The sequence below is a fragment of the Anguilla rostrata genome, chromosome 9 (assembly GCF_018555375.3).
Source record: "Anguilla rostrata isolate EN2019 chromosome 9, ASM1855537v3, whole genome shotgun sequence".
NCBI classification, from domain to species: domain Eukaryota; kingdom Metazoa; phylum Chordata; class Actinopteri; order Anguilliformes; family Anguillidae; genus Anguilla; species Anguilla rostrata.
Window position 1 is genome coordinate 5,488,121 of NC_057941.1, and position 27,670 is coordinate 5,515,790.

At 41.9% G+C, this 27,670-nt stretch overlaps 3 protein-coding genes across 6 annotated transcripts in view; all 3 read left to right on the plus strand.

The window, feature by feature from the left end:
- Positions 1 to 7,174: 7,174 nt before the first annotated feature.
- LOC135262742 (biorientation of chromosomes in cell division protein 1-like) lies at positions 7,175 to 9,574 on the plus strand. 2 transcript variants are annotated; one of them, XR_010332310.1, is made up of 4 exons: positions 7,175 to 7,482; positions 7,798 to 7,922; positions 8,496 to 8,795; positions 8,933 to 9,574. XR_010332310.1 is itself a non-coding variant. In XM_064349917.1 (4 exons), exons 1-3 carry the CDS (start codon positions 7,342 to 7,344, stop codon positions 8,695 to 8,697), a joined length of 468 nt encoding a protein of 155 aa, XP_064205987.1. In that variant the 5' UTR covers positions 7,176 to 7,341; the 3' UTR covers position 8,698; positions 8,933 to 9,574. The 2 variants fall into 2 exon arrangements, 1 of the variants encoding a protein (XP_064205987.1); XM_064349917.1 differs by having other exon boundaries at positions 7,176 to 7,482; positions 8,496 to 8,698.
- A 673-nt stretch (positions 9,575 to 10,247) lies between these two features.
- Positions 10,248 to 21,462, plus strand: tmem248 (transmembrane protein 248). Of its 3 annotated transcripts, none has more exons than XM_064349930.1 (7): positions 10,248 to 10,599; positions 14,536 to 14,694; positions 15,245 to 15,530; positions 16,060 to 16,210; positions 16,464 to 16,647; positions 17,324 to 17,467; positions 17,617 to 18,252. In XM_064349930.1, the coding sequence occupies exons 1-7, from the start codon at positions 10,597 to 10,599 to the stop codon at positions 17,641 to 17,643; spliced, it is 954 nt and encodes a 317-aa protein (XP_064206000.1). In that variant the 5' UTR covers positions 10,248 to 10,596; the 3' UTR covers positions 17,644 to 18,252. The 3 variants fall into 3 exon arrangements, with proteins under 3 accessions (XP_064206000.1, XP_064205998.1, XP_064205999.1); XM_064349928.1 differs by lacking the exon at positions 10,248 to 10,599 and adding an exon at positions 10,647 to 10,724; XM_064349929.1 differs by lacking the exon at positions 10,248 to 10,599 and adding an exon at positions 10,653 to 10,724 and having other exon boundaries at positions 18,178 to 21,462.
- Positions 21,463 to 26,936: 5,474 nt separating this feature from the next.
- doc2b (double C2-like domains, beta) overlaps positions 26,937 to 27,670 on the plus strand; it is a 191,428-nt gene continuing 190,694 nt past the window's right edge. Inside the window, exon 1 of the mRNA XM_064349921.1 lies at positions 26,937 to 27,347. The gene's annotated coding sequence lies outside the window, so the exon portion shown is untranslated. The remainder of the gene's footprint in view (positions 27,348 to 27,670) is intronic.

Sequence of the window (27,670 nt, forward strand, 5' to 3'; positions counted from 1 at the left end):
CCTCGTTTGAGTGGCACACCAGAAGTCGGTGCATCTCGGCAGAATGTATGTGTGGGACTGATCAATACACACTGCCTATAAAAAGAGTTGAGCTCTCAAAGCAATGAAGTACATGAATCCCAGTTATAACACCAAACGTGATAGAACTGGACAATTGACTGGCTATAAAATACAGACAGGAGCCCTCCTATTTTTTTTTTTTTTTTTAAATCCTGAAAACAACAACAAGCAGATAGATGCAACTTCCTGAATGTGATTGTATCTCGAGTTTACCTGTAATTTGATTAGCATTAGATTAGCATTAATGGCACAGGTGAACCTGGACTACAGTTACACTTAGGAGTTCATTCACATACTTGCAATCAGCCACCTCACTTACAAATGAAATGGTTGGAAAATGACCTGCAATTGAGCGTCCAACTGGATGGCCATTTACCCACACTTACTCAACAAACAGCCATTACAAATAAATTAGGTTTCACATTAATGCACCATCTAATCAGCGCATAGTAGCAGTAGCAGTAACAGTAATCACAGCAGTTATTTTCAATTTGTTTAATTAGAGGGTCCTCAGCAGTGTTACTTACAGCACATACTTATGCCCAGAGCTGGCTCTGGGGTTTTAGTGGCCCAAAACTATCATATTGTGGCCCCAAAGTGCTCTAACATAAATCCCACCCACCACTCCATAGCTGACAGGGATGATTGTGGCACCAAGTGACTGCATGAAGTGTTTTTGCCAGTGGCTGACTCCTGCCCGCACACACGCAGCACGCAACATACATCATACGTATTTCAACATTTATGCGTGTCTATTTGCTCATGTACTATGAATGCGTTGTTTTCCCAGGTCTGGAGCAGTTTCTCACGTCCTGCTCACAGCACACAAGTCGGTCTCCTGTACCTGTTTCCAGAGACACGTGGCCTACATACAGAGTAACCTATTTACCGTCTCCCTTCCGGCAGATAGCTTTACTAATTCATGGAGACCTGGTTCCTGCTTGTGGGTTCTACACAGCCCCTCAGGTGGGGTGGGGGGAGGGGGGGGGGCATGACCTGTCTGACATTCTCTGCGGGGACGGTCACGCAATACTGCTTATGCTGGGTCACCTGAGACAATCGGAGGCTGCCCATTGGTTGCTCAGAGGGGAGGAGTCTGACTATTGGTTGCTCGGAGGGGAGGAGTCTGCCTATTGGTTGCTCAGAGGGGAGGAGTCTGCCCATTGGTTGCTCAGAGGGGAGGAGTCTGCCCATTGGTTGCTCAGAGGGGAGGAGTCTGCCCATTGGTTGCTCAGAGGGGCAGGGTCTGCAGGTAGACAGGCAGGGGGAGGAGCTAGGTAAGAGAAACACTCATGTGCGCACGCAACCGAATCATACAAACACATGAATAACCATGCGCTAGCACACATTCTTTAGTTGTGTACACAGTCATGCATATACATACAATCACGCATACAATGCGCAAATTAACACATGAAAAACAAGCAGCTGCACAGACGTGAGCAGACGCACAAATAGGAAATACAAGGAGGCGCCTACATACAGCACACACACCTGCACGCACGGCATGAGGAAGTGCATCTACGGTACATATCATACCCTGGTTTCCCTCTGTGCCCTGTCACATGCCACTAAAGCCATTAGAATATTATGGGATGTTCAGGAACTTGTGCTTACATTCCATTTCATGGTGGTAGTCACGCAGCATTGGCCTAAGATACACAAAAGCAGACAAGATATCTGAGGAAGAAAACAGGGACTAAGGTCGGACGAATGCCTCGTGGCACTGATTACACCACTGTTATGCCGTGAATGGGTGTGGCACGCTGCTGGCGTCTGAAAAGACATGAAAAACATCCAGGCGGAGGAGATACCTTTACAGATATGTGTACATATGCACTTGCATGGTTTTCTGGTTCTGCAACAAGGACAGAAGAGAGGCTAATGATCCATTATTTAGAAATGCTTCCGTCTTTTAACCATTACAGAGGTCAAAATGTTCATTCCAGAACAACAGAGAGCACATGCTAAATGCACTGTTTGGTGCAGAAGTCTCAAACTGCAGTCCTCTGGTAGTGACTTAATGACTTAAATCCAGCACCTGAATGCAGGAACACATCCAAAGGCAGACAAAGCAGCCCTCCAGGATCTTCCCTGGCGTTGTGTTTATTTTATCATAATTGTGTCTCTTTAACTGATATGTGTTCTCGTGATCATTATTCATAACGCAGCTCCGAGGTGTTACAAGTATTCATTTATTCACTGGGAAATTTGAACCTTGGACAGTGCTGTAAATCACTGAAATAGATCATGTAAATTCAGCTGTATAATGAATCACAGAGTATGCAAGGTGCATTATCACCCTGGACAGGGGCATCTACGTATATAATATATAACAACATACTCCAATTTAGTTATGCTTGCAGAGTAGAGGATGGAGAAGGACAGTCTGTTTAACCCTTTGAGGTGTAAGATAACATATTCGTGATTAGAATGTTCTTAACTGAACCTTCTGATGCTGATATAACAATCACTACAGGTAACCGAAAGGAACACTGAGTTCTAGAACACTTACTACAAATTTTGGATAGAAAAAATTTTCAAAAAACCGGTTCTTCAGAGGGGTAAATAATAGGAGGAACATAAGGAGGACTGAGAGTGAGTGACTAGAGAAGGACTGGGAAGTTGTAAGGAACAGGAGCGATAATGACAGAAGAAGGACAGAGAGAGAAGGACCGGAAAATAAAATAATTGGAGGATGACCGCAAGAGAGAAGGACCGGGGGGTCCAAAAGAACAAGGTATGGTCTGAGAGGAAAAATGACTGAAGAAGAATTGAGATGGACAAAAGGAGTGAGGGAGAAACACTGACAAAGAAAGACAGGGATAATGAGTAATTAGAGAAGGACCAAGGACTGAAGGAGAACATAGATAAGGAAGGCAGTGGGAGTGCACCCTTGGCATTAATCCTCCACTCCACTCCACACCACACCACACAGGTACAAACTGCTGTCCTTCCCCTGCACACAGGTACAAACTGCTGTCCTTCCCCTGCACACAGGTACAAACTGCAGTCCTTCTCTTGCACACGAGTACAAACTGTTGTCCTTCCCCTGCACACAGGTACAAACTGCTGTCCTTCACCACCACACAGGTACAAAATGATGTCCTTCCCCTCTACACAGGTACAAACTGCTGTCCTTCCCCTTCACACGGATACAAACTTCTGCTCTTCCCCTCCACACAGGTACAAACTGTTGTCCCTCTCCTCCACACAGGTAGAAACTGCTGTCCTTCCCCTGCACACAGGTACAAAATTGCTGCCCTTCCTCTGCAGTCGACCACCTAATCTATTCTAATCACACAGATCACAACCAGAGCATGGGATTATTAATAGCGGGGAGAATTAAGATATAAAAGCTGCATAAATCATGCATGGCTTTAGAATCACATCAATCATCATCATCATCATCATCTGCCCCATCAAAGACTTCCTCATCAAATAAAGCAAAGGAGCCTGGGGGTGCTTTAAACCGCCTTTAAGCTGGCACATACGATCCAGTTCAAGAGCTGCTGCAGGAAACCTCAAAGATCATCCAGGCGAACGGGGCGTAAGCCTGTCGGAGTGGAATTAGAGAGCGGGCGCGGATCATGCTAATGGCCGCTGCCGCTAGGGGAAACGTTTCTCAGAAGCAGCGCGCGGATTATCGTGCGCCGGAGGAAAAGGACGTGATTGGTGCAGAGGGACAACGGCGATGACGACGACGAGCGAGAGAAAAAGCGGGTGTGACGCTAGCGGACATGCCGGCGGACGCGACGGCATCGGCGGCGAGTCTCAGCTTTTTTTCCCAACGGCCGTAGGGGACGACGAAACCCTCTTGCGACGGTGCATCTGCGCCCGTCCTTCGCAATTTACTCGAGCTGAAATTCACGCAGAGTTATTAACCAATGCCGCGAGTCTCCTGGCATTTGGAAACTTGGATTGTGAAGGGCACGTTGCCTTGGTAACCAGTGTTTTGCATTCAGCAAACGTAGCAAACGTGGGTTCATAGCAAACTAGCCTCATCTTCATTTACACGAACCAAAAAGAACTAATTGTTGCAAGTTTTCCTGTATTTCATCACTGAAGCACCTATTTGGCAAATTAATTTGCACTCGACTGAAAAAAACAAAATCTGTCCTTTGATTTTTATCCTTTTTGAAGGGCAATCATTTGAAAATATGCATTCAAAATAAAGGAAAACATAAGTACTCAAAACCATTATTTTGTCTGTTTTTTGCTATGGGTTTGTGAAAACATACAATAATACACAAACATTAAAAACAAACCAAAGCAAAAAATGTTTTGCATCAACCTAAAAACTATTTTGGGAAAACAACCGAACATTTATCAATTTTCAACTGCTTCGAGCAATGGCCTCATATAGTGTGCCAGTTGTGTACGTAATAGATTAATAAATAATTTAACATTTGTTTCGAGTTTAAAGTTTCAATACTTTATTTCCATATCAACGAGGTTGATTGGAAATTTGATTAGGTGAGCTCATTAACAATTCCCCAGCAACAAAAACACATTAACACAATGACACAGAATAAACCATTAGGATTACATTTACGCAGCTTAATTGAATCCAAGACTTATTATCGTCATGCCTGTGGAGAATCTTGAAAATGGCGGGTGCTTTTTTGGCTGGAATGTCCCCTTAATTCATTCAGTTTTCTATCCTGACCAATTAATCAACATCTCATCTAATCCTGGAGCTAGTGACCTAAGTTCCAGTCAGACTGTATTTAGTCAGCTCAACACCATCAGAAGCAAATTATACAGCAGAAGCTCTCTATCCCTCAGGGACAGTCACTATGTGCGTGTGTGTGTGGTGTGTGTGTGAGGGTGTACCCGCGTGTATGTGGTGTGTGTGTGTGTGCATGCATGTACGTGCGCGCGTGCATGTATGTGGTGTGTGTGTGAGTGTGTGCATGTGTGCGTTCCTGCTTGCGTGCATTCGTGTGTGTGTGTGTATGTGCGTGCGTGAGTGTGTGTGTGCGTGTGTTTGTGTGTGTGTGCATGCATGTGTGCGAGTGTGTGTGTGTGCATGTGCGTGCGCGTTCTTGCTTGCGTGCATGCATGCGTGTGCATGTGTGGGTGTTTGTGTGAGTGTGCACACGTGCATGTGTGTGTGTGTACACGAGCGTGTGTGTGTGCAGGGATTATATGATCGGTCAGACTTGACCAGAATTCAGAGACAGAGCAAAGGCCACTGTGTCACAAGTGCGATATTCTGCAACCACACAAGAACAAAATGCTGCACAACCCAGCTGGGCCAGTCTCCTAATCCCTGCTCCAGGAAGGCAGAAATGTTTCCTGGCGACAGGGAAATATCCGTCTGAGCGCAAGGACACGTTGATCCAAACAGCAAGGAAGTTGGCAGAATGATGAAAGGAAAATGGCAACGGCATTTTGACAACTTCATACAATTGATAAAGTTTTTACATTCAAACCGTTCACCATCAGTAGCCACCCTTTTCAATAAGATCTAAGACACACAGGCCATATCACATGTAAAAAAAAAAAAAACTGCAGTTAATTAAAGACTGAAAAGACATAAGTGAATCTGGGCTTGTAATTTAAAAGTTTCAAGCCCAAAAAGTTCCAAGCTCTCAGTTTTGGGTGCTATCAACATACCGTTGAGCAAGGTACACAACCTGAACCGCTGCCATAAATTCCCTGCTGTATAAATGGATAATATGCTAAATACAAGCTGTGCAAGATCCCCTAAATGAGAACATTTGGCAAGCAAATAAATGCTAATTAATAATCAACTTCCCTGCAAGCTACCCTGACAACCCAACAGGCTGGTAGTATGTCGCCATCTACTGGCAGTTCAGGCAATTAAAATTACATTCATTTTTTTCCTTGAATGAAATGACTTTGGCTACATGTTCCAATCCTTATAATTGCTCATGATTCACAAATAGTAGATGGCAATAGTATTTAAAATAGTATAGCAAACACCAACAATAAATAGTTCAGCTTCATGTGACTATGGTGGGTGCACTGTGATACAAACAGAATCAGAAGTGTGGGGGGGGGGGGCAATTTCACCCCTCTCAAATGAGACGAATCACATCCGGTTCTGCAGAATTGCCCCAAGGGGTGAAGGCTCACCTACTGCTCTCCTCACTCGACACCTGTTGCTTTCTTCTGCTGTTTGTGTCACCATGGTTCATCTCTCTCTCTCTCTCTCTCTCACTGGCTCTCTAGTTGCTAGGCAACCATATCTTGAAAACCGGAGACAGCTAATTTTGCATTTAAAGGGCTTCCCCCTGCAGTAACTTCTGAATTTCTAAATTTCCAGCAACATGAGATGCATTTAAAATTGCACTGCGCAGTTTTGTCATTCATTTCACTCTTTACGATTTTTTTTTAAAATTTCCCACGGCACTCCAGCAACCGAGAAACGATTGAAGTTTTGCTGTTTTCATTGACATTTGCTGAATGTCCTCTTAGTTCTCTTTGACGGATGTGCCCATGATGCACTGTGGCTGTGACAGAAACATTACAAATGAAGTAGGTGACCAAGGCAGGGGGAAGGTGTGGCTAATCCTCTTCACGACAGGACACGAAAATCTACCTTCCAAATGTTCTGGACCCATGGTGGTGGAATGAGCTTCAAGATGCCCACCTAGCTTTGAATTTCAATGAAATAAACAAAGGTATTGCCACTTTTTGTGTTCTATTTTTAAAAACCTACAGTAATCAGACCCTGAAGATATTTACCAGATCACTCAAGAATGCACATCATTTTAAAAAATCTAGTTCTTTCAAAATAAAGGACCAGGAAGAACATCTTCAAATATGCTCATTTACTACCAGGGGAAACTGTGGGTGCATTTTACAGTGCCAAAGCATTATGTGGATATTTTCAAACAGGAACCAGACTGTACTGCACATCAGGATGCATAATTTTACACGTAGTTTGAAGACTGAGAGGGTTAACTAGATTTCACACGGATCACACCTCACACTTCCCTCTTAAACCTCTCAGACATTTAGTTGTGTCTATTCAATAATCTCTCCTTGAAAAAGTTCACCATCAATGAAGTCATAACGCATACAGTTCCCAGCAGACCCACAAAGATGGCCCGTTTGTTTATTGAAGTGTATTGTGGTAATTGTAGTCCACTGACGTCTTCCGCTTTCAGTGACAGGATTAGTCTATGCATGTAACTTTAAGGAGTCAACATTTTTTTTTTTGTTCCGTATACGGAGATCGTGGACGTGCATCTTGACAATAAACACTCTGGACATTTTAGAGTGGTTTTGGCAACATTTTGGGTGGGGATGGCGGAGGGAAGTGGCACTGCGGTGAACGATTTGCCTCCCGGAGATCCGCAGCTAATAGGCCTTATCGTGGAGCACCTGAAGAGCAGAGGACTTTTCGACGAGTTCCGTCGAGATTGTCTGGCTGATGTTGACACGAAGGTAGCCAGTTAAGGTTCATTTATTGTTGTTGGGGTTATGTTTTCCAGCTTTAACTACCTAGCTAGTTAGCTAAATTAGACAAGGAAGCATGTGTTTTGATGCATGTCATAATTCACTTGCTGACGTTTGCTAACAGTTTCGGTTTGTGAAGACAGCACAACTACTCTTCAGTTCAGATGGCTGATGAAATACTTTAATCGTATCGGTATCTAGCTAGTTATACTGTAAATAACTATCTAGCTAGTTCTCTATCCGTGTTCGTTCTACTGGCGTATTAACATGTAACTTACACTTTCTTGACATCGCTGTCATTAGCCAGCCTATCAGAACTTACGACAGAAGGTGGACAACTTTGTGTCCTCGCACCTCAATACCCAAGAGTGGAATCCAACGATCAACAAAAACCAAATGCGCAACGGACTCAGACAAAGCGTTGTACAGTGAGTAGCACTATATTACCTCTAGTAATATCTTGATATCAACCGTGTATATTGTGCATTGAAATGCAATGATTACAGTCCCTCCTGAATACACTTTTCTTTTTCTCCACGATAATGGTGCGCTCAGTGATCAGTAGAGCTAAGAGCAGATTTGAGACTGCGAACACACCAGAAGACAAAGCAGTAAACGTCTCCCAACACTTGTGATGTGCAATGTTATAGACCAGTATTTCCAACTTCTGGTCCCATAGAAACACAGTTGTGTATGCAGACTTTTCTTACGGGAGTTAATTAAATATGCCTTAAATGCGATGGTTGCTAATACATCTGTGCTTTGAAGAGGGATGGGCTGGAGGTGTGTTTTGAGGTAAAGAGGTGTAGAATGTCTTTTACAAAGGAGGTGTAGTAAAGATTAGAACTCAAGAAATAGATGCCAACATTATACAATATACTTCAATGATCTGCAAGATATCAATGATACTTTGTGTTTGTGTGTGTACGTGTGTCTTCTTTTGTGTGTGCTCGTGCGTGTGTGTGCGCGCATGCGTGCCTGTATACGTGTGCTGTGAGCAGGTCGGGCATGCTGGAGTCCGGTGTGGACAGGATCATCACGCAGGTGGTGGACCCCAAGCTGAACCACATCTTCCGGCCCCACATAGAGAACGCCATTCACGATTTCCTCTCCGATGACAGGAAGGAGGAGGGGGCCCCCGCCGCACCCCCGCCTGAGGCAGAGCAGCAGGAGGTCCCCAGCACCCTGCCCAAAACTCCCTGAGGTTCGTGCTCCAAAATGCCCAGGGAGGGGCAGGGATGGAGAAAATCGCAATTTGGCGCTAGTTCTCCTGTAGTCCCGGGGGGCCTGTAGTGTGTAAGGTACTGTTCGCCATGCACCTCGTGCAGGTAAAGGTGATGGTTCCTAACTGGATAGAAAAAAGGATGGAGGAATTTTTTTGTTTGTCAAAGATTGTTGTAATAATATATTCTGTGCTTGTGTCTGCTCTCTCGTGAAGGTGAAGGACAGAACGGCGAACGTGCTGCTCCACTGTGAACGTCTCTCATGCTGCGTGTCCGGCTGAACCCGCCTGTTCCAAAACGTCGTCAAAAAAAACGCAACGGTGGAACAAGAGAGAGAGTGATGCAAAATGGCTACTGTGTTGCAAATTCCCACCCCCCCCATCCCACTCCTCACCCCTCCTTCCATAAGTGGGATGAGCGTGGTGCCCCCCCGGGTGGGTGTGGCTGCTTCCTGGAGGATGGGGAGGGCATGCTGGGAAAATGGGGGGGGGAACTCGAAGCATTTCCTCTTTGTGCAGAAGACCGAAATGTGCACAAATCACACGGATCTCATGCTCTATGGAAATGTGCTTTTCTGATGCCACTTAATAATAATAATAATAATAATAATAATAATAATAATAATAATAACAACAACAATGCTACCCATTGTGGTTTTTTGCTTTGTCATACAAACAGTTATTTTTCTGATTCCTCCCTTTTTAATTAGGAAAAACAGACCTAGCCTTGGCATTCTTACAGGGGGTTGTGCTTTCTGTTCTGTTTCATCTTGCCTTAGACAACATGCAGTACCCTTGGGGAATTTCTTTTTTTTTTGTGAGTGTTTCTTTTGTCAATAAATGAGTTTGCAATGAAAATGGCATGTGGTGGTGTTGTCTGTGGGGAAAAAAAAGAAGTGTGGGTCATGTAGACGTGCCTGCATAGCAACCAAAGACAAGCAGGGAAATAAATTATTTCAGTTGTGTTGTTTGGTTTAATTGTTTTTAATTACCAGCCATTTTTGGGCTGCTGAGTGACTGATTCTGGTAAACCAGTCTTTCACACGTATTTCCATAAATCCGCTACTTTTTTAGTTTTTTCAAATAGGAGTAATATTGCAAGATGCAAATTGAGGGTATGCAAGCAGCTGGATGGTAAACTAGTGCTCACACATTTAGTGTGTGAACAGTCCTATGGTCTGGTGTTGAATCCTGATGATTTGAGTGATCAAAAGAGCAAATTTATATATATTTATGCGTATGCTTGGGGTTTTTGTTTTCTTTTTTTCCCCCATTGTTGAGGCATCTATGAATTTTTATTATTAATTTCTGAATTGATCTGGCACATTAATGTGGAGTCTCAGACTCTGAGTCAGTCTCATGAAGTTTTCTGGAGTCTTTGCATTGATCAAATAAAGTACTGCAGAGTGTTCTAGCATCACGTACGCAAATTACGCCCAAAACTTTCACAGCGGGAACCAGTGAACTGTATTCATTTGGGCGAACTTCCAATGTACATCCAATGCGTGCATTTTTGCGTGTGCGTCACAAATAGATTTGCGAATGTTACGTAGAATTGAACGGCTGCGCAGTGCGGAGGAAAATAGTAAACACGGACATAGATAGTTAGCCAGAGTACAGAATATTCGCCTCTAAGCTAGTGAAACTAGTAACGTTATTTAAACAGTTCAAGTAAACAAACGAAGTAAAGAAACAAACGCGGGCGGCGGGGACGGGCAGATAATGGGAAAGAAGGTGGGAGTCCGTTCTAATGCCGTGAACCCGGACTATCCCCAGACGTTGGAGCTTTCCCCTAGGACCAGACTGATATAGCTAGCTGGTCAGCTAGCGGGCTAGCTAACGACGACCGACGACCCACAGTCGTCGTTCACAGAGAGAAAATGGTGAGCTAGCTTTCGCCAGCCGTCATATGTTGTTGCACAACTCTTTAGCACACACATAACGTTAGCGAGCAAGCGCTGGGTGTAGCTGTAGCTGCATTCAGTCTGCCGTAATGACGACAATGATGGTAAATATTATAACTAGTGCTAACGTTAAGCAAGACGCCTAAACGCCACGACCTCAGCTGTAGACTGAAGCTCTCAGAATACATGCTGATTAACGTTACCGTCGCCAGTTTTAGCTTTGTTTCTGGTGCTAAGGTAGCTAAGCTTTGATAGCTACCGTTAGCTAAAAAAGAGGCCTCGGTACTTCGCTACTGCAGGTTTCGTCAACGTTTGTCTCTGGCTAGCTAACATTAGCGACCTTTGTTTAGAACATCATACGTGTTGAGATAGATTACCTGATAATGAATTGTCAGGCTAATGCCAACGGGGCAAGGTGTAGCCCATTTTTCTTATTTTAACAACTTGGGTGGTAGCTAGTTTGAGAACTGGCTCTTTAGTTGGCAAAATATTTCAGTGTATGGTTAGCTATCTAGCTAGGTGGTTAAGGAAAACTAATCTTGATGGTGTATCGATTCAACCTAGGTGACACTCGTGGAAACTAGCCTGTCAACGTGTTCCTGAGTAAGCCGACGGGCAGTTTTTAAGTAACGTTTGCCAGTCCGCTAACTTTCTCATTGTGTGTTAGGTTGGTCACCATTTGGCTACAATGGGTTAATTTTTAACTTCAGTTGTTTTCATGGAGCTAGTTTTCATAAATAGGTGGGTGCGTGTTTTCAAGAGGATGTCAAAGTCCAGTTCATTAGGCCAGGAGAAGCATTTCATTTTTTACCTTATTAAAATAAAACTGTGCGAATCCACCAATTTGTTAATAATCCTTTGAATTATTTGTTTACTCATAATGCATGTAGATACGTAGCTAAGTTATATTGCAAGCGAGGCTTTAGTTTGTTAAATACATTACAGGATTTAACACAGAACATAAGCCTATATCAATGCGGAGTATTTTTACTTATTGGGGCTGCTATCTTGGCATGGTCTCCCTCGAAAAATTGATTTTATCTCAAGGGACGTCTTGGATAAATACAGTTTGAAGAAGTACATAAATAAATCAGTGCCAGGTGTAAGGCTGCGGACTGCAATTGGGTTAGTGATACACTGAAGACAGTGAAACAGCAGTTGTGGATTTTCACTTTTCACTTTTTCACCTTTGCAAGTAATGAGGCTGTGTGCTTGCCTTACTGTACATAGGTGAAAAGCCCAGTCAACACATAGTTATTTAGGCTGTACAAATGAAAACTGTATGCCCTGTCAAGGAAAAGTGTATTTTTTTTTTCTTTTCAAGAACAACCTTTATTTGTGCCATACGTGAGCATAGCAACAAGGCCATCTTGACCATGACAGTGATAGTTGATAGGAAAGCCTTTATTTGATACATAGGGAAACAGCATACTCTATAAACAGGATAACCCCAACCCCAGTATCTGATCTCTCCAGTGGTGTTATTATGAGGCATAGGCCTATATTGAATGCTTCGGGAATATGTTATTATTTTTTTCTGGGTATGGTGTGGTTTTTGGCATACTTCCAAACTATTCTCTTTGTAATAGTCATGCCATTATTCTGTATTTTCTTAGTTTGCTTGGTATTGTGGTAGGGTATACCTTTTGCAGCTATGACCCTGTTTACACTTGGTTTTAAAGTGTGTTTCGGTGATCCGAACACAAGTGGACAACCGAGACACATCGCCGTTCACACCCGTGTCTGTCATGCGTCTCCAAGGTGTCCAGCCGACCACTTGTGTTCAGATTTCGTTACTGCCTACGTCACTTCCGCTAGAAGGCCAAAAGGCCCCGTGCACAGTTATTACGTCAGTCTGTCGCCAGACAAGCGCCCGATTTGTTTCGCACGGGCTAGCTAAGAAAACAAAAATGTTTCAACGACTGATATACACGTACGTATGGAGATTAGGCAAATAGGCATCTGGTTTCACTTGTACTCCAACCACGTACGTCAGTTCTCCTCTCCATTTTTTCGAGCGTTGGCGCGCTGTCACCAAAACAGCCACCACTTCCTGCATTGATGTTGTAATTTCCTGTTACGTCCTTGTCGGGGACGCATCAGGACGCAATAGCGTTTACACTACAAAAGATATGTGGCCAAATGCGTCCCAGACCACCTCGGCAAGTGGTTTGAGTGATCGGATCACAATGCATCTCGGTGGTCGTTTACACTTATATTTAGCACTGTCCACTTGTGATCCTATCGCCCAACACGCATTTTAAAACCAAGTGTAAACGGGGTCTGTGTGAGACTGTTGTTTTCCCCATTTACATCAACTTTCGTTGCTTTCACCTTTAAAATGCTGTCTCCGATTTTTCTTTTTAGTTGTCACTGTCCTCATTGTGGGGGTGCTTACCCAGATTTCAAGTATTCAGTCTTTCAGTTGCAGGTCAATGATGATGTGTGCCAAAATAGTTTGTTTTTGGGAAGGTTTGTCCTCTACAGTTTTCTAAACGAATGCTGGGGTTTTCTTGCATTGAAATGTCTTAAGCAGGCCGCCTCAATATTTTTTTCTAGCCACCGGAGTAGCCTATACGAGAAATCGAGCAAAAAAATAAAAAATCATGTCCGTGAATTTATTGGTACAACTTTGTTGTGAATGATTTCATTTCTTAAGTTTTGGCTGCTTTCAAGTTAAGTGCAACCTGAGACATACTAAATTGACAGGTACAGTAGAATCCGTTTATTGCATAACGAAATGAAACGTACTGAGTGCTGACGTTTGCTATGGATGATCCACAACAGAAACCATCTACCTTCCAAAATTTTGTAATTTTGTTTTTATTGAACAATGGTAGGTTTATTTATGCCACATTTGCCGACTTTTAATACATTCATAGATCATTAAACAACATAATTCCATGGAAATATCAGAAATATGTGCTACTGGTTTACAGTATGTCAATAAATATTCGATTTCTTTATAATTGTATGAATGCGAAATGGTTTGGGATTTGGCTGTCCGATGCAAATACCTGAATTATGTGATAACTGCATAATGGATTAAGTGGATTCTACTGTATGAAGCTACACTATTTTTGCCTATCTGTGCAGATTGAACTGAGAAATAAAATTCTGAAAAGCCTTTAATGTTGTGTAGGGAACAAGTAACACTGGTGAAAAAGGATGGTGTAAGTGTTCTTTCAGTGAATGTATAAAAACAATTTAGATACAGTCAGCTGGTATTTGTGTGGTTTCAATTAGTTAAAAGGTTAATATTGTACCTTAAGATTTGACAGGGAAAATGAAATGCATTTCAAGACTGCAATTCCAAATAGCCTACCTGTTGAATGACCCTCTTAGATGTAGAAATCCCTCAGTATTGGCTATATTTCTTCCCAAATTCTGGCACTTACAATATGTACCCCTTCAATAAATATTTAAATTGTTTCAATTTATAAATTTTGTCTGGCAGTTACAGCCTACATCCCAAAGAAGTATGGTCTCTTGAAGACTAGGACTTAGCATTCTAAATGTAGCTGAATATAGGGAGACAACACGTTGAGTTGATGCTGCCCGTTCAGCCAGACTGACCGCCATCACTGTCACACAGTCACCACCTAAGCTGTATTTTGAGCCAGGAAAAACCCTGGTATGGATCATTAACTTTTATTTCCCCTTTGGAAGTGCAGTTTTCACATTTTAACCAAAATAACAGTTCAAGATCTGTTTTCCATTGTGGACTAGTTAGTGTCTTGATAACATCTTGCAGCTGCTAGACAGAATGTGGCCTAATTTTGGTTTGAACCGTTAAGAATCTGGGACTGCTCTTGTAGCATGTGCCTCTGCAGTCTGTAATGGGGCTCTGTGTGTGTGTGTGTGTGTGTGTGTGTGTGCGTGTGTATGTACGTGTGTGTGCGTGCGCATGCACAGGTGTATCTCCTCAGTCCTCTGGAGAATCTGAAGACCTACATCAGTAACCGTCCCCCCCTGGTCATCTTTATGGTCAGTGTCAGTACTGTGGCCATCGCCTTCCTCACTATTGGCTACTTTTTTAAGATCAAGGAGATCAAATCCCCGGAGATGACAGAGGTAAGACAGATGGAACAGGAACTTTTTTCATTTACATAAAGAATGGCATGCATTATTTCCCAACACTGATGGTAATTTTGCACTGATAATTATCACAGACTATGCTACTACAATTTGTTGGGATAATTGATTATCACTTGAGATTTGCTTTTTGTTTGTGGCTTTTACTCTTTTAATGCTAATGGAGACCTGTCTTCATACTGTGACCACATCTGTTTTCATGTTATACTCATTAAGTAAACAAAAGTTGACATCAACATAAATAAACAAACTACAGTTTTGAATATTCAGATCCATTGTCGGTATGTTAGTTAGTGATTAATTTTACATGCGTTAAACCAAATGTGTGACAAAAAGCACACATTTGGTTTAACGTCAGTTCTTCTGACATGCCGTCAGAAAGCCTCGGGCAGATTTTCCTCTGGCATGTGACTACTGCCAGACGCAGTTGGCTTTTGTCAAGTCACTGCTAACAAATGGCAGTTGTGGGTTGCGTGACCCGGACGGGACGGGATTTCATTGGTGCGGCCCCTCCCTCCTCCCGCCTCAGGACTGGAACACTTTCCTGCTGCGCTTCAACGAGCTGGACTTCTGCATCTCGGAGAACGAGACCCTGAAGCACGGCCTGAACGAGTCCACCACCCCCGAGAGCACGGTGACCAGCGGCCAGGCCCGCGTCAGCACGCAGGCCCCGCCCCTGCTGGAGGACCCCGGGCCAATCAACATCTCCGTCCCCATCACCCTCACCCTGGACCCCCTGCGGCCATTCGGGGGCTATTCCCGCAACATAACCCACCTGTACGCCACAGTGCTGGGGCAGCAGGTTGGTCTGGCCGGTGAGTGTCGGGCTCCAGCCCCAGGCTCGGTTCATTAGAACATGCTGTGCATGCCTTTGATGTGATGCACCGTATTTTGTAGTAGGAAGCACAGCCCTTATTTTACTGTGTGATTTATCTTGTGGTCATTTGCTTCACCACAAAAACAAATTTGATTGTCATGGAAATTAGCAGCCATGGTACAGAAGGACCAGTAGGCCTACATGTGTGGTTTTCACAGGGTTTTTTATTAGAGCAGAGGGGGGAAAAAACTGCCATTACTTCTGTCTGGTAGTCTAACCCAGGATATTCAGGCTGTAGAGCAGACTGATGTCTTATTTCTGGCTGAATGCAGTTTGAAAAGACAGGTCCTTTGCCAAGGAAAGGATTATGAAAAAACATACAGACAGAGGTTGAATGGTCCAGTATAATCACACAAAGCCATCACTAGCCTACTTTCAAAGGCTGTTATGTATGCAGTCAGTTTTCTGTGTCGCATTCTTGTGCTTTCATGTACACGTCTATGTCTGTGTCTGTGTTTCTGTTTAAGGAAGGGAAGCTCATGAGGAGGTGAACATCACCTTCACCCTGCCTGCATCCTGGAACTCGGACGACTGCATCCTGCACGGCCACTGTGAGCAGGTGGTGTTCAGCACCTGTATGACCATCACCGCAGCCAGCAATGTCTTCCCTGTCACAGTGTGAGTTACAGTGAAGTCTTTGTCGAGTTTGTGGCTTCCTCTTATTTTTCTCCCCCTCTCTCTCTCATGTTATCTCCGGTGTCTCCTGCCCGTCTCTCCAGACCTTGTTTTTGGGATGTGGTTGGCCTAACTGCTGTCAGGCAGAAAGACACAAAGATGGCGGGAACATCTGTCCCTGCCTTAAATGATCAAAGCACCGGTGACACAGGGTCGGTCAGGTGACGCTTGTCGGCTTGCGCTTTCCGCTTTCCAGGCAGCCGCCTCACTGCGTTCCGGAGACGTACACCAACGCCACGTCCTGGTACAAGATCTTCACCACCGCCAGGGACTCGGACACCAAATACACGCAGGAGTACAATCCCTTTTGGTGTTACAAAGGAGCCATCGGGAAGGTGTACCACGCGCTCAACCCCAAGCTCACGGTCATTGTACCTGATGTGAGTGTACACCAGATAACGCCGCAACCTGCTTTCTCACACTTTGGCATCCAGTGATCAACCCACATTGAATGAGTCTCAGTGATTCTTATTTAGAACCTTCATTTGCTGGATTACATTGGGTTTCTTATCCAGTATTTCAGGACATGGGTATTTTTCTGGATCACTTAAAGCCAGGGATTTTTGATTGGTTGCTGAACTGCATGGTCTCATGCACTATTAAATACACAGCTAAATACTAGTAGATAACATGAAGAACTACCTTTTACCTCATCCATGCTACCACATGATGTCATTCCTGTTTAAGTGTGACCGCATCGTATTAATAAAAAGTAGTCACTTTGGATTTAATCACAGCCAAATGAGATTTTAGCAAATCCATAATGGATATGGAGTGTATTTCCTGCCCCTTTTCCAGTTCGTCATTATGATGATGCTGATAATAATAAAAAACAACTTTTTAATTACTGAATTTCTCATTTAAAATATACAGTGCGATTGCTCATAACTTTTAACTAGAAGCGATTCCCTGAGATGCAGTGAGTATAAAATGGACATGAACATGGAAGGGACATTATGGGCAGGTTATAATATAAATAGGCCATTTGACACCTCTTGGTAAAGCCATAGAGGCCGTGTGAAATGTTAATGTTTTACTTTCTTATTTCCCTCCAAGGATGATCGCTCACTTATAAACCTACACCTCATGCACACCAGCTACTTCCTGTTTGTGATGGTGATCACAATGTTCTGCTATGCAGTCATCAAAGGGAGGCCAGGGAAAGTACGGCAAATCAGTGCTGACTTCTGCCCGGAAAAGGTGACCGCCTCGTCTCGCCACAGATATTTAAGTAGCCCTGTTCCATTCGGGTTCGGTAGCTTCAGTTTTCTACATTCCAGGTGAAAGTTTAACAGAGGAAGACAATGTGCCTTCAGTACTGCTGTTTTTTCCCCCCCCTCTTTCTCCAGAATTCTACATACTGCATTCCAAGTTGAGATTCCATTAACTAACATGAGTTACGCATTAACTAACCTGAACAAAGAATGAACTAGTTAATATATTAACGAGGCATTTGTTAACAGGAACAAATCATTTATTTGCATTTTATCAAATCGTGTAACATTCTCTTCCATGTTAAATCAATGGAACTGAAGTATCATTTGTTCTCTTTTGGTCCCTTTGTAAAGTAATGTTTCATATAGTGACAGAAAATACTTAAGGTAGTATTTCCTAACACGAACAAATTGTTCACTAATGTAATATCTGCATGAATACCACCTAATTTACACATAAGAAACCTACTTGTTCAACCTCTAGCTCCTATTCCACATTTGCTAATGGATTACTTAACAGGAATAAGTGTTAGTAGATCAGTTCCTTCCTTGTTCTGGTTAGTTATTGCATGAACTCATGCTAATAAATGTAACCGTGAAGTCTCCATTGGTAACGTATATAACATTGTTTTATTTTGTGATGCTTTACATATACTAAACAAGGTTTACATATTTTGTCCACCCTTTTTTTTCCAGGTGGCCTTGTCTGAAGCATAAGAAGAGTTGAACTCAGTAAATTAACTGAACTTTAATTGAAAAAGGAAAAACAAACTTTGATTTTACTAGTTGCCTACTGAACCCAGAAAAGGGTGCAAAGCTCTGTGAAATGCATTTCTCTGCAATGTTGGGTCACTCCAACCAAAGACATTTTAAGTGCCTGTGTCTACTGTGTAAATATTTGTAGGATTCTTTAATTCAGTACGGAAGCAGTCAACCCGAGCCCTCGTGCCACCCGTGAAGTGGCGGAGGAGAGGCGAAGCGGATGAATGGGGAATTGCACTTGAACCCAGCGTCGTCCCGACTCCCTTGGTTGGTTGTTGCATCCCCCAAAAATCTAGGAGACTCCCTGTCCTGTCTGCCTGAAGCCATGTCTTCTGCATTGTAAAAAAGCAGTGCGTTGGTTCCTTGAAGACAACTGCCTGAAATGATGCCGTCACGCTTGGCTCAGACTTCGCTCTGTCCCCACCCCCCTGCATTATTTGTCCAGATTTTTCTCCCTTCCGTCCCTCTTTGTCGAAAGTGCTAAAAATGGCTTACCTCTCGATGTTGTTTGAATGAAGTAAGGAAACCCGGCAGACTGAAGTCTCCTTCGCTGGCTGACGCCCGTGGAGGCTGCAGAGGGACCTTGGGGGGGTGTTGGCTGACTCGTCCCACAACGGGTTGTCCCGCATGGCCAAGCTAAACACATGAAATACAGAAACCCAACCCAGCCACACAAACCCATTTCCTCTACGCCTAGAACGTGCTTCTTCCCCCCCACCCGTACAAGAGCTTTGTTTCACCTCTCAGACGCACTCTCATTCCCTCGCTCCAGTTCTTTTCACTCGTGCATTCTTCCAAATAATAATTGTGTGCTGTGCAAATTCAAGCTTGTGTGAGGGAACTCTTGTTGCATCCACTGGGAAATGATTGCAAGGTGTGAACAGTAAATTTTCCTTTGTGCATACATGTGTGCATGTGAGCTTGCTAATGCCCGATTAAGAGTTGTATACACATTTTATTGTGGGTTTTATGATTAGCATTTAATATTGTTTTTACACATATGAAGAATCATCCCTTTTCATGTTTTGTTTGTGCTTGATTGTGGTGAGATGTGTTTTGTGTGTGAAGTATAAAGAAGTTCACTGGCGATGATTAATCAGTTTTGATTTTACCTCTTTTTTTTTTAAACAGGTATGCTTAAGGAATTGAATGTATTTTTTTACGATACAGCAACATTGACTGGCACTCAGTAGTGTATACCTGTCAAAGTTTTCCAATCATTTCCAATCTGCTTGAAATGAGGTGTAATATTTTAATTGATTGTGCTTGAGCTGTTTGCTGCTTAAAATCTGTCATGCTCTTTTTCCCCGACCATTCGCTTGTAAGACTCAACATAATGATACACATAGCTTTTCATTCCTTATTCGGTGTCGGAAAAAAAAAAAAATAGTCAGAAATTTTTAAAAGCAAGAGATGTAAGTGCCTGCAGGCAGACTTACAGCTATCACATTATAGAGTGTAACTCAAATGTATAGGCTTGTTTTCAATACCCTTAAATAATAGCAGTATTTTGAGACATTTTGAAATGAATCTTCAAGCTTTTAATTTTGCTGGCTTCGCACCTCATTTGGTTCATATCACTGTGGTTAAATAATTCAGCTTCTGTCAGTGTACATAGCAATTTTTGTATCCACACCTAATAAGCCAAGTTGTTTAACTGGTGATGGACATGTCATTTTACTTGTTGATGACGATATTATTTTCATAATCAATCTTTTGAGGATGAGAGAACTTTTAGAAATAAAACAGCTGTAGTTTTCATCAAAGGACTTGAGTGGTGTCAAGTGTTCATAATGTGAACGTAGAGGCATCTACACAGCTTGGAGGGGCCACAGCCATCGGCTGCTTCTCTTGCTTTCAGTCAAGTTGCACAGCACCTTCAAACCATTGGCCTTTATGTTTTTTTTGTATTGCTTTGTAGTTTCAGTTTTATTGCAATGGACCATATTACAGATTGCCTTAACATGAAATACTTTTATTTTTTAAGGCACTGTGTTTTTTTCTTTCCACTGTTGATTTAGCTTCTTCCGTATATCTGTTTGACATGTGTATATCGTGAAACCGATTGTTATACTGGGTTTTTATTTTAGGTGGGCCAAAGATGACGGGTCACATGTCTTCTGCTATTTACACGTGCTAGAGCCAGACAGCCTCTTCCCATATGTCACCCAAAATTATAAATGCCAGGTCATCTCAGTTCCCTCAAAATAACCCTGGGTTTTTTCTTCACATCTTGACCTTTAATGTATCAGCCGTGGTGCAGCTAATTTGGTCACATGGTCATTTTTAAATTTTTTTGGTCACACTTGAGGGCAGTTCGTTTATTCAGCCAGTGAAAATGCAGTTTCGGGTTATCACTTACGTCTTCATGAAGCCTATCAAAAGATTACACACAGGCCTTTGAATTCTGAATAATTGATTTGAGCTTTGAAAGCTGGGGCAGCGATGATAACCTGTGCATGTGTATGCATCTGTAGGGTGTTTTACTACTGGAGAGCACACACTGTTAATTGTGTGTTGACATGGTGACTCTTATAAGCTGAGTGCCAACTGTTGGCCACCATTCATTTCCCGAGGGAAACCATCACTTCTGTGCTTTTTGCACTGGCCCCCCCATCTTATCCCTGTAAATAGTTAGGAATGTGATGAACATTTAGAGTGTCAAAAACCTTTTTTTTTCTTTTTTTTAATGCAAAATGGTTGTCAAAGTGAACAAGCTCTTGCAGTACTTGTTAGCAGTATTTGTTCAGTTTTCCTTCTGTTGTCTTTAAGTGAAATGTCTTACTTCTGGTAATTTAAGACGGCAACATTGTTCGAATGCTACCCAGGCTAGGTTGAGTGGATATTTGTTAATCATTTTACTTTGTTGTTGATGCTTACGTCATCATTTAATGCAGCAGTGCCTCTGTCTGGGTGGCTTTTTTGGCAGTAGCTACAGTACATCACCTAACTCAAGTCTTAGCATAGTATGACAATGTGTTTTACAGTGATATAGAAGAAGTTGTTACAAAGATCAGTTTGTACATTCGTAGCTGAGGCAGCTGTCCAAAAGTGCAAGTAATAAGGTATTATTTCATGGCCATTGTGATACAGGATTTAATTATATCTTTCAGCCAACCTAAAATCATCAATTGGAAGACTATAATTTCAGGATTGTCCACTGGGACAAGTTTTCACATTGAAAATCCACAATAAATCAGCATATTTAAAAAAAAGAAAGGTATTTACAGCTGAACGGGTTTGATCGGGTTGTCCCTAACTTCTATATTGGAGAGAGATTTTGTTCAATGTTGACTGTATCATCCATAAAATATGTTGCAGTCAAAATTCCATCGAGATGTATAGGAATGGCTTTGTTATATTGTCATTTTTTATTTTCTCATGGTTTTGATTCTCCTTTGTTTCTTCATAATGTTCATTTACTAGACAAGGAAGGTTTTGATTATAATTTTTGCTTTCTCATTACATGCATTTTCAGTTTGTGCCATCTTACTATCTTTTAGGAAATTCATACAGCTCCAAGTTGAACAATGAACGCTTCCAATACTGTATTGCCATGCCACCTGTTGTTTATGTTTTACTGCATGATCATCCCCCAATGAAAGCCTGGATAAAGTTTATTTTCACATTTCTAATTTTTGTTTTAAAAATTCAATTCTGTTGAATTTCAGTTCATTAATTTATTGCCATAGCAACTAGGGATGTGAACAGTTTATCAATTCATTGATTGTCACAAGCATGCCTGTTGACTGTTAAATTGAATTCAAGTTTTTTTTTTTTTTTTTTTTAATTCTCAAACCATTCAAAATAAAATCACAAAATGTTACCTAGGCTACTGCTCTAAATGGGTAATAAAGGGAGTGAGCAGGGCTTGTTGCCATTAGTTTTACTTACTGTCAGTTGAAAAGGTGGCCAGTTTGAGTGTCCAAGAGTGTCGTTTGGAATGATATTTAAAAGCTCAATGAAAACACTGCTCTGCAAAATATGTGCTGCCAAATTCATACCACATGTCGACTGTGTTAACCCACCTAAGATCCAAGGTCGAGGGATCTCGGCAAACAAGCATCCAACTTCGTAGTGAGACTTGTGTGACAGTGTGACTGCTGTCCAGCTGAAACCACGACAGATTTAAATGCTCTTCGTAAGCATGGTAGAGGGTAACAGGTTTTTGGACCTACTGTCATTCGTTGAGTCCACATGTACTCGTGTGCGATGTTGCCTAATATTGCGCAAAAAATGTTGACAATGTTGAGAACAATCTTATTTGAGGACAGCGCTAACTAATGAGTCTTATGTGACTAACTTGCCACTTCATTGGAAACTGAGTCTTGTGTTAACCTGTGCAGTGAGCAAAGACGCATACACTCATACTGGAAAAAGATCTTGTATGTTTTATTTTATAAATCTTTTAATCTCGTTCTTCACTGATTCAGTTAGTGGCAGGCTTTTATTAGCAGTATGGCCGTAATTTACGGGGGGGGGGGGTTAATGTAGGTGGTCCCCCCAATAAGCATGATGATGAGAAAAAATAATTTCATTAATAAAGATGGGGATTTCATGATATGTGATTTGGATGTATTGGTAAGGCTGGGTGTTTTTTCACAGAAGTCACAGGTGCCATGGATTCTGTGACTTTGCCCTTTTTATTTATTTATTTTTTTGGCCATTTCCGCAATTTCATCCGTTCTTAACGCTGTGATTTCTTTTGGCCGTTTTGGATGGTAACTGCGTAGCCTCAGCGTAGCCTATGGTGTTGTTTGTATAGTCCTGTCATTTTAGCAATAGCTTATAGCCAAAGTCTGGGAGAAACAAAGTGAGAATTTATACGGATTCTGGAATGTGCTGGGATCAGTATGCTCATCCTTGTCAGCTGTTGCAATCAGATGTTTTACCACCCTTCTCAACAGTGTTGATGCCCAGCGCACCTCACAATATATACAATATACTGGACCAAAACAGACAAATGGGACACATGGTAACTGTGTCTTATATTAGCAGAGCAATGTGAGCATGTTCTATTACTAACAACATTCTGTTAAAGGCAAAAAAGCTTTCTGCCCATTGATTATTTTTACATTTCAAGTATTTGTTACTGCTGCTACAGTTGTTGCACATGTTATTTCAATCATTTCCCAGTGCTGTACAAGAGATCTATTAATTAATCGAATAAATTAACGTTTAAAAAAAAAAAAAAAAAAAAGGATTTGTTCTGCGTTTTGCAGTTTTCTGGGATTTGCATAACCGCTTTGCCGTGCCTGCTCTGCGACTTCAGCCAATGTTTTCTGTGACAAACGCCCAGCCTTACTGATCCAGTAATCTTACGTTATTACCTTACTGATGCAGTAGCCTATTTTTCCCTTAGAATTCACCTGAAATTACCATTTCACAGCTGATAAAAAAAAATATTTATTCTAGTGGGGAACGCCCCCAGACCCTGAGGGTTGCACTTCTCAGGGTCTATGCATTTCAACAACCCCCCCCCCCCCACACACATTCAAACTAAAATTATGCTCTTATGCGGTATCCTATAGTTAAAACAGTTAAAAAAAACAGTGGTCAGTAGTCGCCTCTTTCAGACAGAAACTAGTCAACGGTTAGAAATGTGTGATCTGTAATAGCAACCAGTGCATGGACTTCGGTTTGGTGAGCTCAAGACATTAAAAACGCAACAATAGAAAGAAAAAAAAAAAAAAAAACACAAAACCGAACAATATAAAATCATTCGACTTGAATTGGCAAAATCCATAAGCCATGATCCCAATTGGAAATATGGGAGCAGCACAGTTGCTGTATATAAGGGGGTATTATGAAAGTGATCATGGCCATCTCAAAGTGACCACGGTAATATTTATGAGATAAGGGGAAGTGAGACCAGGCTGTGGGCATCGCAGGATATAGCTTCTGTATAGTATAAACAAACAGAAGTGATGGTACCCTCCTTTAAAAAGGCAGTGTCCTGATGAGACAGGACTTTGTAATTTGCCGGTTCAGATCTTTGGTTATGACACTGAAGCATTACCCTTAAAGAAGGCATTTACATGGAAATGCTTTGGTGAATACACAGCTGTACAAATATAAAATGAGGCCATCTGTTAGGCAAATACATGTCATGATATGGTGTTATCAAAGCAATCATGAGTGGCTGGTTTCAAAACTCAGCAGAAAGCAAGGCATTCATTTTTCACAAAAACTTTCAGATGAGGATATTAGTCTTAAACTCACACTGACAGGACGGTTTGGAAGATGACCTTGCCTGTATCATACTGAATAAGTGTGACAATTGGGTCTTGGGATGACGCCTGTAGCACAGATCATATTAATCTCTCTCCTTCCAGTTTGATTTGAGCCTTTGTGTAAATGGTGTCTGGGTGTGGGTGGGTGAGTGTTTGCTTGTGTTCTGCGATATTCTTTTCTACTGCGGTTCTCAGGTCTTTGGGAGAACCTCAACTTTGTTGCTCTGTCATGCTGGAGAGTGTGAGCGCCACAGTAGCAGTTCTTTTAACTTGTCTTGTTGCATGATTGTAAATGTTAATAACAGCTGGTCAGTTTGATGACAATCCCACTGTTTCTGTGCTGTTTGTAAAATAGGACTATGCTTTGCTGGATAAAAATAAATATACAAAACCGAAAATGTGTTGTAAGAAATTATATGGAGATCAAGTGCTTGAACAAATCTGGGTAATGTACAGATTTAATATAAGATGCAAGGTCATTTGAAAGCTTTACATTGCCAGGCAATAATAGTCATTGCAGAGTTATTGTTGCAAATATTTCAGTTTTCAGGAATTTGAACTAACTTCCAAAGGTCCACACAGAAGAGTAGCCTGATACCACTTTCTTTCAGATAGAACACTTCGGGCAATAGGGCTGTGGTGGCCTTGAAGCAGAAACATTGACGGGTTGAAATTGTGTGTGGCATTGGGGGGAGGGGGGCTGCCAAGGCTTCCTTGTGTTCCTGACCATCTATGTGGGTAATTATATGTTCAGTCAATTATGAGCTCTGTGGTTGCCTGAACCGGTTTACCTGAGGTACAAGGACCCTGACATGTCCACTGGATTCTCCGATTGCCTTGGATCTGAAGTGGGCAGCAGCAGGCGGTTTACTAGATAAACGGCAGACTTTCAGGACAGAGTAACTTTGCTAAAGTCGGCTACGCTTGCATGCACTGGGTGCATTTTTTGATGGCCACATCATTTTCACACCTTTGTATCCTGTGTATCACATCACACACAAATTCTGTGGCACTGTATTGATATTTTTCACTATTAATAATCGCAACTGCTGGACAAAGCAACTGAGTTAACCTCCAGTGCAACCATCCATCTACGTCATCTACCCAAAGTGCAGTGCGTGTCCTCCATAGGTAAAAATTTCTATTAAAGGCTGGGTTTTAAAATAAAACTGAAAACTTTTGTGTGGTTTTTACAACACATTTCCATAGTTTGAGGGCATTTACAACATATTAAGCCATACAAGTCTTCCCTTTAAGGCCCATTTTATAGCAAGCAGGTGCTACACCTGAAGGTGGGCTACCACAAAAAATCTGGCAATGGCCTACCCATTTAAAATTGCAGTCTAAAAAATAGCCTGTTAGGACTTATGGTGCTGCTGATAACTGCAGTTTAAATTTTGGTTGCAGATAGGCTCACGTACATAAACATTTACCTGCTGAGGGGGTTTGACATTTAAAAGGCTGTGAGTTGCTAAGAGACCATTGAAAAGAACATACTGATAAATCCTCCTTTATCATATCGATTGAAAGGGCTGATAGTTTTTAAATCAGGGTTTCAGAACTCCCTGAGGTCCTGTTTGCATGGTGGTTTTTGTTTCAACCACGTCTGCTGGTTCACCCCTGTGCTTGATCACAAATAAAATCTTTGCAGTCTGTGGTGCATGTACATAAATCAGACCAAGATATGATTGCGCTAATTAAAATATTAAGAGCAGAAGCTGGTACAAAATCCTCAAACGGATTGGCCCCTGTGCACCCCTGTTCTTAATAAATGATTTCACAAATGCGGCTTGCTTAGTTTTTGGTCATGTTGGGGGGTGGAAATTGTACAAGAAGACTGCTAAAAAGACCCAAGTTTTGAATAAAATATGTTAAGCTATGCCTTTAGATTTTCATTATAAAGCTGTGTGGTTATGCCGACATGTATGTGTCTTTGTATAAGCTGCAGGGTAGTCTGCTGCATCAGAACTGTGTAGGTTTTTAAAAATGACTATATTTTATTGTTTTTTGGAGCCTTTTGGTGATTTCCTCAAGGAGTCAGCTTGCCTTCATGATCATCGGGAGTGTTGGTGCAATGAGTTCTGATTTTGGGTTGCTAAAGAGCTGTTTATGCTGTACCGTATATGTTCACACATACAGTACAAGATGAAATATAAGATAAGAAATTAATGCTACTGGTTAAAAATACAATTTCAAAATGTTGTCCAGTTTTGTGGAAAACAATGAGACCACAAATGAGAACGTATCTTCAAGTATGAAGAGGAAGGGTGCTGCCATTTTAACTTTGCTGGCATTATGTTATCGATTCGTGACTCACATCACTGCCCTATTAGTGATGGAAAGCACTGAACGAGTTGATTAATTCTCAAGTAGTCCTTTTGTTACCCTGGGCTGTCAACCAGGCTATTTAAAAGAGGGCAGGAGAAAGGGAAATGTGTATGTGAGAGAGGGAGCTGTACAAGGGAAAGAGAACATGCGGTGGTTTTAGTTTCTGAGCTGGAAAAAAGAAGTCAACAGCAAATGACCTCAGCCATTTGCTTATCTACAGGACCAAGGTAATGAGAGTGGGGGAGTGCATTAGCCGATGGCATGGCTGTTTGCTTAGGGGAAAGGAACACACTCTCTGTACTCTGTGAACCAGGCTTCAGAACAGGCAACAGGCAGCTGCAGCCTCAGGTGTCTCATGCAGCACTCTCCGCTGGACACTCGCCGGTTATAGAGCACACCTGTTTGGACACGGATTATTAAACGGTTTTCCCCGAATTCAGCAGAAAAGCCAGTGCAGTGACCTCAGAAACAGAAACTGGAACAACGGGAAGAGTGAGGGGAATACATTTACTCTGAGGATCTCTGCACCTAAAACCAACCAAGGTAGGAGCTATTAATATTTACTATTCCTTTTAAAAATGTCAAAGTCAGGAACCTCTGCTGGAGTTTAGGGAATGAAATGCATGTTTAGATTTCTTTGATTTGTCTTGTTGAGCAATCTAGCTCCTGTAAGTGTTGAACTGGAATTATTGTATGGAGCATTTTACTGATACAGACAGGAAAGCTGCATTACAGATTTGTATTTTAATCACTAATATAATGGTATGATGTCATTGCAAGTGGGTTTACTAGGATGACAGGCTGTTTTGTTTTTAAAAATCAATTTCACATTTAACATTAAAGTTTTCTTAAAGTAAAAATATTTT